Consider the following 12358-nt stretch of genomic DNA (forward strand, 5'->3'; position numbering starts at 1 on the left):
AGTCCTAGCTCTGCTGCAGAAAGTACCAGCCAGGGAATGCACAGAGTGACAGGAGTGATCGCGGCTGTGAGCCTTGTTTTCTCTGAAGAGGATGGCTGTTGGGTGCTCTGGGCTTGAGAGTCGTTAAGGGTCCACTGTGCCAGTTGGAGCCCCCTACCCTCCCCCTCCCTGGCCCCAGCTTAGAAGTGACACACACTAGAACGATTTGGGTGGCGGGCTAGGAGGTAATGAGGGTACAAAGAGGGCACTGGGGTGGGGCTGCCCAACCCTGAGCACTGGAGATCAGGGGACAGGCAGTACAGCTGACACTCTGATGACCTTTTCCCTACATTCAGCTATTTTTAGCTCCAATGCTGCCATCCTCACGTGAGATCCTTTGGGGCCCCCAGGTTCCCAGACCTCTGAGCAATGTCAGCTTGCAGAAACCCGGCCCACCCCCACTCTGATTCCCACCACAGAGAGGAGGGATTCTGGTTGCCGCCCCACATCTGTTTTCTCAACCCAAATTTGGGAGTGGGTGTCAGGTTCCCGGTGAGGGCGGGGCAGGGATGGCCAGGCCTGAAGGACATGGGGACACGGGCCAGAGCGACTGGCCCCACACGCGGACAGGAGCGAACCCAAACTGTGAGTGGACTGGGGGGCAACACGGGGCCACCCGTGGGGCTCAGAAGCCTAGACCACAGCAGGGGGCGAGGACGGCGCGGGGTCCCTTGCAGTTGGGTTGTTTGCCTCGCTCCAGATCAACTCTGCTTTCAGGGGCGCGTCTCGCCCCAACCCGAAGGCAGCCCTTCACTGTCCGCGGGGCTTCTGAAGATTTCCCGGCTCGGCCCTCTTCCCGACCGCTGCCCCACCGTGGAGGAGCACGCCCGGAACGCGGGCGCGAGGATTTCGCGGCCGTTGGTCGCGCTGCGGAGCCGGGGCCGGGGCCGGGGCCGGGGCCGGGGCCGGGGCCGGGGCCGAAGCGGGCGGCCGGCCTGGGGCGGCCGCTGGTGTAGCGCGGCCGGGGGCGGGGGTGGGGGCGCGGCCGGGGCTCGGGGGCCCTCGAGGCAGAGGGCGGCCGGAGGCGGAGCCAGCCGAAGTCCGCCCGCGCACCCTCCTGCCCTGCCCCCTCCCAGGTGAAGGCCAACCTCCGGGATGGCGGAAGCGCACCAGGCCGTGGCCTTCCAGTTCACGGTGACCCCAGATGGGGTCGACTTCCGGCTCAGTCGGGAGGCCCTAAAACACATCTACCTGTCCGGGATCAACTCCTGGAAGAAACGCCTGATTCGCATCAAGGTGGGAGCGGGTGGTTCTGGCTTCTTCCTCCCAGCAGCTGCAGGATAGAGTTTTCGCGAAGGCAGAGGCCAGGTGTCAGCTGCTGCCCCATTGTCAAGACCTTCCACCCCCACCTTGGCTGGCAGTTTGGCTGGGTGGCAGGCTCTAGCAGTGCAGAAACCAGAGGGGTGCTCAAGGTGTGGAGGGGAGATGGGCGTGCAAGGAGTAGCAGTGGGACCCAGTGAGTAATTGGGTGCTGCAGGTACGGGAGTGTGGAGGAGGGGAAGGCCAGACATGAAGGAGGAACAGGAGCACAGCAGGTGAGGGAGGGAGGTGGCCTCCCAGGCAAAGACCAAGACCTCGCAGGTGCCCACCGTCATTTCTGCTGTAAGTGTGCCTGTTTCTGCCCCACAGAATGGCATCCTTAGGGGTGTGTACCCTGGCAGCCCCACCAGCTGGCTGGTTGTCGTCATGGCAACAGTGGGTTCCTCCTACTGCAAGGTGGACATCTCCATGGGGCTGGTCTGCTATATCCAGAGGTGCCTCCCTGAGGGGTAAGAAGAAGGGTGACAAGAGAGGGCTGGGCAGCCTCCAAGGCCAGGGTTCTTGAGCTGGGCACATTCAGGATAATAGCCACTGGAGGTCCTAGGGGCAGCCCTTCCTGGGGGCCACCATCATTTGAGTCCAACATTTTGGAAGTTGGTATGTAATGCATTCAGACAGGAGTGTGCCGGAGAATGGTCATCCATGCCTTCTCCAAGCTGGTTCACAACTATCAAAACTGAAGTCAGAATTTCCCTAAGGCTGACCTCAAGTGGATTCCTTGCAGCCCTGTCCCTTCTCTGACAGATGTGGCCCCTACCAGACCCCACAGACCCGGGCACTTCTCAGCATGGTCGTCTTCTCAACGGGTGTCTGGATGACAGGCATCTTCTTCTTCCGCCAAACCCTGAAACTGCTGCTTTCCTACCATGGCTGGATGTTCGAGATGCATGGCCAGACCAGCCACTGCACCAAAGTCTGGGCTGTGAGCAGAAGCCAGTGGACGGGTTCAGGCAACTGGTTTGAGACTCTGGGGGCCTCATTTGGGGTTCTAAGCTGGAGGGGAGAGGCAGGCAGGGCACTGGTGCCTGGTGCATAGGTTTCTCCTGGTTCTGAGGGTCGGGGGCCCAGCTCCTCAAGGGTTTGTGATTTGTTTCCTTTACTTCCCCTGGTTTTCACCAGAAACATTCTCTGCTCCATATGCCCAGATCTGTGTCCGCCTTCTGTCCAGCCGGCGGCCCATGCTCTACAGCTTCCAGACATCCCTGCCCAAGCTTCCCGTGCCCAGCGTGCCGGCCACAATTCAGCGGGTAAGGGCCTGAATCAGACGTCCCCATTGGGCAGGCTAGGCTGGACTCAGAGAACTTCTCCAAACTAAGGGACTGTCCCTTGCAAACAGCGGGGTTGAGAGAAATGGGGCTGGGTTGGCAGAGAGTCAGGACAGAAGTAGTCATTGCCGTTTGGCCCCCACGCTGACAATGACTTGGCTGGACAGTACCTGGAATCTGTGCGGCCCTTGCTGCATGATGCGGAATACTACCGAATGGAGACGCTGGCCAAGGACTTCCAGGAGAAGACTGCCCCCAGGCTGCAGAAGTACCTGGTCCTCAAGTCATGGTGGGCAACTAACTATGTGAGTCCCCTCCTTGGCTTATCCTCACCCCCCTTGTGTCAGGGGCATCTGTCCCCTGCCCTCTGCCCCAGCACTAACTCTTCCCTTCCTCCTGCAGGTGAGTGACTGGTGGGAAGAGTATGTGTACCTGAGGAGCAGGGCGCCCCTCGTGGTGAACAGCAACTACTACGTCATGGTGCGGGTGGGCCTGGGGGCAGGGAAGATGGGGGAGATCCGGAATAGTCGGGAAGCAGTTTCAGGGCAGCAAGGGTCCTGAGGATCTGGGGAGTCCAATAGACCCACAGCCTGAACTATCACTGTCAGAGTCCCTCAGGCTCACTGCCCTGACCAGCCCGGGCTCTATCCCTTCCTGCCTTGGTTTTCTCACCGGCCTCCCACCCACAGGTTCCCAGCTGTCCTGACACCATCACTGGGAACTTCCTTCGTTGTGCCTTCCTGTTATGTTACTGTGTGGATCCCGAGCTGCTTCTCTTAGAGCTCACGAGGTCACAGTCTTCCCCTGACCCACATGACCAGCCCTTCTGCTCCCAGCACAGGCCTTAGCACAGCCACCTGTCTGCACAGCGGGCCCCTCCTCTCCCACTGCCCAAAACACATTCCGAGTCATGTGCCGAAGTCCCCTCCTCCACAGAGCTGTCCTCCCAACCACTTACGTACAGCTTGCCCATGACAGAGGTTTTAAACTGTTTTTCAGTGGTAGAAACTCTGCTCAATGCAAAATAAACAAAACATGACCAAAAAAATAGGCTATGAGAAAGCAGCTCCAAAGATTCAAGCTGGGCAGAGAGATGGCGTGACCAGTTATGCATTTCACCTCTGGCAGTGCACCCTGACCACGTGTGCAGGATGGACTGGGGAAAGGGATCAGGACCCCTCAGGTCCTTAGGTGGGGAGACCCAGGTGACACCAGGACAGAGAGAGAGGTGCTGCTGCGCATCTGTCACACCCCGTGCAGGCTCTGCTCTCTCTCTGCAGGACTTCGTGCTCATCCAGAATACAAACATACAGGCAGCTCGCCTGGGAAACATCGTCCATGCTATGATCCTGTATCGCCGTAAACTGGACCGGGAAGAGATCAAGCCTGTGAGTTGTGTGGGGTTGAGGGCAGAGCAGGGAGAGGAGGCCTGAGTCTGAGCCATGCGGGGCCTTCCTCCCAGGTGATGGCGCAGGGCATCGTACCCATGTGCTCCTACCAGATGGAGAGGATGTTCAACACTACTCGGATCCCGGGCAAGGAGTCAGGTACTGGCCACCGCCAGGGGCCCATGGTGGGGCTGTCAGGACGGAGGCCCCTCCCTCCCTGGTCTGCGCCTCACGTGGCTGACCCTTCTATCTGTGCGCCTGTCACCAAGCGTCCAGGGCATCTCAGGGTCAGGGAACTGGAAAAAATACTTGATTTGTGACCAGCAGGGCCCAGAACAGAGCCCCTGCTCCCCAGGACCTTCCAGGGCAGGGGTAGGTGGTCTGAAGAAGGGGAAGCGGGAGGAGCGGAGCTTCCCAGGAGCCCTTCACAGCCAGTGGAGTAGGAGAGGCTGCTTGCCGAGGGCGTGCTTCCTGACACGGGGACAGTGCGTGTACTTCCTGGAGCTTCGGCTTCCTCTTCTGTGAAGTGCTTTATGGGACTGTGGGCATTAAGCACGAGAGATGGGAGCGCCCAGCACAGGGCCTGGCTTGGTGCCGGCACTTCCACTGCTGGGAAAGGAAAGCCCAGACGGAGGCCTGCGGGGGGGCTGGGGGGCAGTGGGAACCGGGAGGTGTGCCCTGCCTCAGCCTTCCTGCCGCTTCTGTCCCAGACCTGCTGCAGCACCTCTCGGACAGCAGGCATGTGGCTGTCTACCACAAGGGCCGCTTCTTCAAGGTGTGGCTCTACGAGGGCTCCCAGCTGCTCAAGCCTTGTGACCTAGAGATGCAGTTCCAGAAGATCCTGGATGACCCCTCCCCACCTCAGCCTGGGGAGGAAAAGCTGGCAGCCCTCACTGCAGGGGGAAGGTACCAGGGCCTCATGAGAAGAGGAGCTCGGTCTTGCGTGCCACCCTGGAACTTGGGGCCACGGGCATGACTGAGGGAGGCACGTGCTGGCAGGGTGCCCTCTGCCCAAGCCAGGCCCCTCTGTAGTGAGGAGGATGGTGGGCAACGGCAGACGGCGCATCTAGCCACATGTGACTGGGCGGGGACTAGGTGGGAGTGTGTGGAGGACAGGGACATCTGCCAGGACAGCCTGGGACCCCCAGCCCTGCTGAGTCCTGAGAGGTGTCCTTCGCCGCCGCCCAGTGACCCCACACTCACCCTGCCCTTGTGCCCCCAGAACGGAGTGGGCACAGGCACGCCAGGCCTTCTTCAGCTCTGGCAAGAACAAGGCCGCTTTGGATGCTATCGAGCGTGCTGCTTTCTTCGTGGCCCTGGATGAGGAGTCTCCCCACTATGACCCCGAAGATGAGGCCAGCCTCAGCCTCTATGGCAAGGCCCTGCTACATGGCAACTGCTACAACAGGTATGGCACCCCAGCCCCGCGGCAGGTCCCCCGCTCCTTCCCCCTGTCTCGGCGCTGCATCTCCGGCCTCCTTTCCTGCAGGTGGTTTGACAAGTCTTTCACTATCATCGCCTTCAAGAATGGCCAGCTGGGCCTCAACACGGAACACGCGTGGGCAGACGCACCTATCATAGGGCACCTCTGGGAGGTAATGGGCCCTCAGAGGGGTCCTGCAGGGCAGGCTGGGTGTGGGGTGTGAGGGTGGCTTCTCAGCCTGACCTTCTCCCTGCAGTTTGTCCTGGGCACTGACACCTTCCACCTGGGCTACACGGAGACCGGGCACTGCCTGGGCAAGCCAAACCCCATGCTTATGGCTCCCCAGCGGCTGCAGTGGGACATTCCTGAGCAGGTGTGCAGGCCAAGAGGGGACAGGGATGGGCATGTGAGAGTGGCAAGTACCTGGGACGCTCTCAGGGGGGTGGGACAGGAGCTTCTCAGAGTCCAGACTGGCCATGCAGAGAACAACGATCCTGGGACCATCAGTTAGTGAAAGACGTGAGACATGAGACTCGTTCACAGAGCACCCATTTGTGCCTCCCTCTTCCCACAAAGCCCAGCGTGGCCTCTGGGGATGGAGGCCCCTCAGGTTGCCCTCTGTGTCTGAAGATGTTGAAGGCTCACTGAGACCTGCCCAGCCTCGCTGCTTGGAGAGCTCTGCCCCCAGCTGACCCTTCCATATCTTGGCAGTGCCGGGCCATCATCGAGAGCTCCTACCAGGTGGCCAAGGCACTGGCAGACGACGTGGAGCTGTACTGCTTCCAGTTCCTGCCGTTTGGCAAAGGCCTCATCAAGAAGTGTCGTACCAGCCCGGACGCCTTCGTGCAGATTGCCCTGCAGCTGGCCCACTTCCGGGTAGGAGCCCTGCCGGGCTGCTAAGGGGCAGGGTGGCACCAGCCTCACCTGCCAGATTCACGCCTCTGTGCTCCTCAGGACAGGGGCAAGTTCTGCCTAACCTATGAAGCCTCCATGACCAGGATGTTCCGGGAGGGACGGACCGAGACTGTGCGTTCCTGTACCAGCGAGTCCACGGCCTTTGTTCAGGCCATGGTGGAGGGGTCCCACATGGTGAGCCCCCCAAACCCTCCACCTCCTGCCCACCTTGAGGGGCAGGGCTACTCTTCACTGTTCCGCTTCTGCTCCCCAGAAAGCAGACCTCCAAGATCTCTTCCGGAAGGCTTCAAAGAAACACCAGAACATGTACCGCCTGGCCATGACCGGGTGTGGGATAGATAGGCACCTCTTCTGCCTTTACCTGGTCTCCAAGTACCTGGGGGTCAGCTCCCCTTTCCTGGCTGAGGTCAGCATTGTTGATGGGTGTGTCCCCCCTCCCCATGGCCTCTCCTGAGGGGGCACGGCCTATCCTCTGCCCAGATCCCCAGAAATTGCCCTTGAGGGCTGGAGCCAGCTTTCCTGCTCCACACCCCTTCCAGGCCTGTGGTCCTGTTTCCCAGTAGGTGGTTCTCACGAGGGTGGACATACAACTATGATGGCTCTCAGGTGGTGACGGTACTTTGGGAAAAGCGAAGAGGCTGCAGCATGAGCCTGGCAGAGGGAACCTCCAGGGCGCAGACACTGCGGCAGGGGCATGGGTGGACAAAGAGCAGCAGCAGGAGGGGAGGGAGCAGAGCCGAGGGAGGGACAGGCCAGTAGGAGAGGCGGCCTGGGGGGACAGTTAGGTCACGTGGGCCTCAAGGGTTTTGTGCAAATGCTGTTATGGTGAGAACAGACGAGGGAGGGAGTGGGAGGGGGGATGCGTAGCAGCAGTCGGCGGATGGGACGTCTGCTCCTGCTCCTGTGCTGGTGCTCAGGTATCACCAGTCAGCAGGTTGAGGGCTGAGTGCGTGGCATTCCACGCATGGTGCCTCACTGCTGTGATCTCCCTGTTACAGGTGCTCTCAGAACCCTGGCGCCTCTCCACCAGCCAGACTGCTCAATTCCAGATCCGTATGTTTGACCCGGACAAGTACCCCAAACACCTGGGTGCCGGTGGTGGCTTTGGCCCTGTAAGTGCCCTTGAAAGGAGATGGCTGAGCAGGACTGGGCCCCAGGGGTCTCAGTGGAGAGTACAGAGCCCTGAAGTCAGACCAGGGGCAGGAGCATAGCCCTGGGCTTGCCCTGCGTAGAAAGAGAACGGGTAGCTATCAACGCAGGAACTAAAGACACTCCCTGGAGAGAGGCAGTGAGTGAGCTTGAACCTCCTGAGAGAAACACAATATCCTGGATCCCTGGTAGCGTCTGGACCTGCAGTAGGCAGAGCTCCTCAGTTTTCACACTGTTGCCTGGAAATGTTCCTGACCTCAGGGGAAATGCAGCATGTGGGGTGGGGCCCCTTCCTGGGCATCTTGTGGGGACAGCAAGCATGACATCAGCTTTCGGATCTGCAAGGTTTGGTTTACTTCTTTACCCCTCACACTGCCCTCAGGTGGCAGATGACGGCTATGGGGTTTCCTACATGATTGCAGGCGAGAACACCATCTTTTTCCACATCTCCAGCAAGTTCTCAAGCTCAGAGACAGTGAGTCTCTCCCGCTCCTGCTCAGGCCTGAGGAGGGGGGTACTACCTGGGGCCCTTTCTGGCTGGGGAAGAGTCCTTGGTTGTGGGGACAGAGGGACAGGGCCTCACCGGAAGGGTTGGTCTGAGCTCTTGGCTCCCGCAGAATGCCCAGCGCTTTGGGAACCACATCCGCCAAGCTCTGCTGGACATCGCTGATCTTTTCCAAGTTCGCAAGGCTGACAGCTGAGGGCTGGAGAAATGCCAGCTGCCCTTCCATCCCCACACTGTGGAAGAAGGGGCCTGTGGTCGGCTCACAGGCATAAGGGGTGGCCATGCACAGGTGTCCAGCCTCCAAGGACAACTCTGGCAGCAGGCACTCCCGAAACAGACGCTGCTCCCTGAGGGCCCAGGTGGTAGAAGTGGGGTTGGAGAAGGGAGGGAATTTTGACTTTTTTTTCTTGCTAGACACTAATAAAGATAAGCCTCTGTAATTCTCTCTTAGCTCTTAGGTACCTTTGTTTTATTTGGGAACTAGGAGGCCCTCCCCTGCCCAAGCTCAGGCCAGAGAGGTAGCAGGGGGAGGAGATGGGGCTGGGAGACTGAGAGGCTTGTGACCTACTTTGCAATGCATGTTTCTCCTGAGGTCACCACCGTCCACACCCACTGGGACTAAAGTCTTGTTTCACAACCTTCACCTGTTCCCTGGGGCCACTTCTGTTTGTCTGCCAGAGAGTTGGGCCCAGCTGCCAGTTCCATGAACGGTCATGCCCTCTGCACGCCTCTGGGCTGGGGCACAGCCCTGTGGAGGCCCATGGCTGCCTCCTGGCCATAGGGAAGGGCTAGAATCCCAGGCTCTCAGTCCACACACCAAGTGGTCATGTCTGTGAGAGGGCACACAGTATAATCTGGAGCAACACATGCTCCTTCCCTCAGGTTGACTTTCTACATTGAAATAACATTAAAAGTAAACACAAATTGTTTTCTGGAAAGTGTAAGAAGGCACTTAATTCCTACTGCTGCGTGCGAGAGGGGATCCGGGTCCTGGCACTCTGCTTGTTGCCGAGAACCCGGGAATGAATTCATACAGTCCCAGGCCTTCTCTTCTGAACTACCATTGATTGCACACCCACCCCCTGCCCGGCGCTGTGCTGGGGATTCGGTGCTGAGCAAGGCACCTGCCGTGTGGAATTCACTATTATGTCAAACAGGCATGGATTAGGGGATGGAGAGGTTAGCATGGGAACCAGCAGCCTTTTGGAATAATTCACTTAGTACTTATTCATGCTATAATCGGTTAGGCACTGGCATACAGTAGTGAATAAAACTGGCCAAAACAGTCCCTCCCCCTGGGGCTTAGAGTCTAGTGGGAAGACAGGCATTAAGCAAGAAGAATGAGTAAATTATATAGTAAGGCAGATGGTAATAAGTGCTAAGGAGAAAAGTAATGGGCGGGAGCAATGGAGGGGTGGGTGGCAATTTCAGACAGGGTTGGGAAGGCAGACTTCCTGAGCGGGGCTAGCGGACTCTGACCGGAAGGGAGGGAGGGTTCAGAGTGGACAGCCAGGGCCAGAGCTTCCAGGTGGCAGGTGCCGGCTGCAGTGCAGGAACAGTACCAGAGGGGCTGTGGCTAGCCTGGAGGTAGTGGAGGGAGAGCAAGAGGGGACAGGTGGATTGGGGCCTCAAGGGCCTCATATGCCAGGCTCTGGCTTGTCTGAATAATGGGAGAAGCCACTGAGGTGAGAACAGAGGGTGATCTAATCTGCCCTAAATCTTAATGGGATCATTCTGGCCAACCAGAATGACATTAGAACAACGTAGGGGGCAGTGAAGACAGAAACAATGAGACCTGTCTGTACCTCTCGGCGGGGGGGGGGGGGGGGGGCGGGCGTTGGGATAAATGACGGGACTTAAACTACCAAAAGGAGACTCAGGATACAAGAATGTCAATGTAGGTCTTAAAATCTGACAGTCATCGAAGATAATCACATTTTCTACTTTGGGTGCTTGAGTGATTAGATGAGATTTTTAAATGTTGAGTTTGATGTGCCTATAGGAGGTATTCGTGAAATTGGCTCAAACTCCTCAAAATATAAATTGAAAACTAAGAAGATGTAGGCTCCTGAGAGCAGCTTTGAAGAGAGCACATGAGAGGATTCCCAGGGCAGAGGCTCCTAATCGCCTCTGAATCTCGGTGAGAAGCTTACAAATCTCAGCTCACAGAATGTTCCGTTCCGCACCAGAACTTTCTTGGGCTCCCAAGAATCTCTTCACAGACTGGGCCACACAGAGTACCTGTGTCACCTACCCTGGGGAAGTGTGTGGGTTTTGGTGGCTTCTGGGCACACCAGCCCACCCAGCCTTGGGAGAGCAGTGAGCAGAGTCTTCCAAAAAGCTGGCTTTCCATTAATGCTGAAATCCAAGTTTTTCTTTTTTGTTTTTTGTTTTTTTTGTTTGTTTTTTTTTTAAGATTTTATTTTTATTTATTGGACAGAGAGAGAGAGATCACAAGTAGGCAGAGGAGAGGCAGGCAGAGAGAGAGGAGGAAGCAGGCTCCCCGCTGAGCAGAGAGCCCGATGTGAGGCTCGATCCCAGGACCCTGGGATCATGACCTGAGCCGAAGGCAGAGGCTTAACCCACTGAGCCACCCAGGCGCCCCTCTTTTTTGTTTTTTTAATCGGATTTTTTCTTGGTTAAGAAAGGTAAGAAGGGAAACCATAACGCTAACCCAAGGTAAAAACCTCAGCGACAACCCATCGAACCATAAGCTACTTGTAGCCCTGGGGTTTGCGGGTGGGCACTAGGCACGAGGTCAGGCCGGCGGCGGTAACAGACAAATCCCGACACCCTCAAAGCTTAGCCCGACAGAAGTCTAACCCTCGCTCACTTGGCTGAGAGGAAGACTCTGCTCCACACCACTACTCGGAGGCTGACGAAAGGCCTGCCCGCCTCAGGCTGGTCCCAGGTTGCCCTGCACAGCAACGCCCAGCAGGTACACGGGGAAGAGAGCAAGGGATCCGGCCTGGTGGGGACACAGAGCGTCTGCCCCACACCCTCCGGCCAGGGCTCCCAGCGCGGGGGAGACTCGAGGACACGGCCCGGCTAGGAAACGCCCGGTGAGTAACGGCCGGCTCGTGGGGAGGCCGGGCTGGCACCCCCGCGCGTCCCCGGAGCCCGTCCTTCCTGGCCTGGGCGCTGCGGGCGCTGCGGACAGCCACCTCACCTGCGAGGCCAAACCGCCTTCCGAGCCTCCTCCGCCCCTCGGGAAGAGTCCATTCCCGGAAGGAAGCTTTGCCACGCGCTTGCCTTCGCCTTCACGGAACCTCTGCTCATCCCGGCGCACGCCGGCGTCGCCCGCGAGAGCGCCTCCCGGGGCGCGGTTCTCCGCGGGGCCGCGGCAGGAATCAGCTCTCGGCGGCCCAAGCCGACGGACGCGCCCCGAACGCTCGGGCTCAACCGTGTCTGCTACTCTGCAAGCGGGCGGCGACCGACCAGATCCCTGACGGGAAACTGGAGTCCTCCTCCCGAACGGGCTTCCCCGCCACCGCCCCCGTCCCCGCCCGGCATCACCCTCGGGCCCAACCCCCGCCCCTTCCTCCCTCACCTCCCCCAAAACCAAGCCCGCTCAAGTCCACCTTCTGGACGGCTCCGAGGTGGTGACCGTCCCTGCCCTGCGACCCCCGCACCTCGGCCGTCATTCGCCCGAGCAGCCTGCTCACCTCTCGCTCCAGCAGCCGGCAGCCCGGGAGACCCCGTCCCCGAGCCGCTTCTCCGCTTCCGGCCCCTCCAAGCCGTCGGTGGCCCCAGACTGCGCCCCTCGCACCGGCCCGCGGAGGCCGTCTCTCCGGTCTCCTCCGGACTGCCGCGGCGGAAGCAGCCGCTCTCGCCGCCGAGCGGCGGTCTTGCCCGCTCCGCCCCGGGGACCGCCAGGGCTCTCTCCTCCTGACCGCAGGTCCCTGGGGACGGACAGCTGCCACGACGTCCGTCGTCGTCAAGACGGAGAACGTCTGGGCCAGAACTAACGCTTACTAGCACCTGCTGGGCCGAGTTCTGTCCCGGACACTGGGGACGCGGTGGTCAGGAGGACCGGGCCCTGCGTGCAAGGCCTTGCTCTGGCGAACCGCGGAGAAGAACACAACCATCAGGTCCACGAGAGGACCCTCCCTTCAGTTCCGCTCTCCCTCCACCTCAGCCTCCGCTAGTTCGGGCAAGAGCCCCCGGGGCGACCCCGCCCCTTCCGCTCTGGAGACCAGCCAATGAGACCTCGAGGCCGAGACTCGGGACCAGCCAGAGGGCGGCACACTCACGTGTTTGCGGCCCAGCCCCTTCCGCTCCGGGACACTGGCCAATGAGGGCGAGAAATCATCTCCAGGGGGCGTATCTGCTAACGGAAAGGGGCGGGGTTCCG

The 12358-nt window shown here is 59.5% G+C and overlaps 1 protein-coding gene across 1 annotated transcript; it reads left to right on the plus strand.

Moving 5' to 3' along the window:
* The first annotated feature begins 69 nt into the window (after positions 1–69).
* CPT1B (carnitine palmitoyltransferase 1B) lies at positions 70–8454 on the plus strand. Its single transcript, XM_032882671.1, has 19 exons — positions 70–624; positions 1116–1275; positions 1669–1808; positions 2104–2281; positions 2505–2606; positions 2792–2929; positions 3027–3104; positions 3905–4012; positions 4087–4171; positions 4723–4918; positions 5235–5420; positions 5502–5607; positions 5692–5808; positions 6147–6311; positions 6390–6524; positions 6604–6756; positions 7349–7462; positions 7882–7974; positions 8117–8454. The coding sequence occupies exons 2-19, from the start codon at positions 1135–1137 to the stop codon at positions 8198–8200; spliced, it is 2319 nt and encodes a 772-aa protein (XP_032738562.1). The 5' UTR covers positions 70–624; positions 1116–1134; the 3' UTR covers positions 8201–8454.
* Positions 8455–12358: the final 3904 nt, after the last annotated feature.

This window comes from Lontra canadensis, unplaced genomic scaffold, assembly GCF_010015895.1.
Source record: "Lontra canadensis isolate GAN:19392208 unplaced genomic scaffold, GSC_riverotter_1.0 scaffold84, whole genome shotgun sequence".
NCBI classification, from domain to species: Eukaryota; Metazoa; Chordata; class Mammalia; order Carnivora; family Mustelidae; genus Lontra; species Lontra canadensis.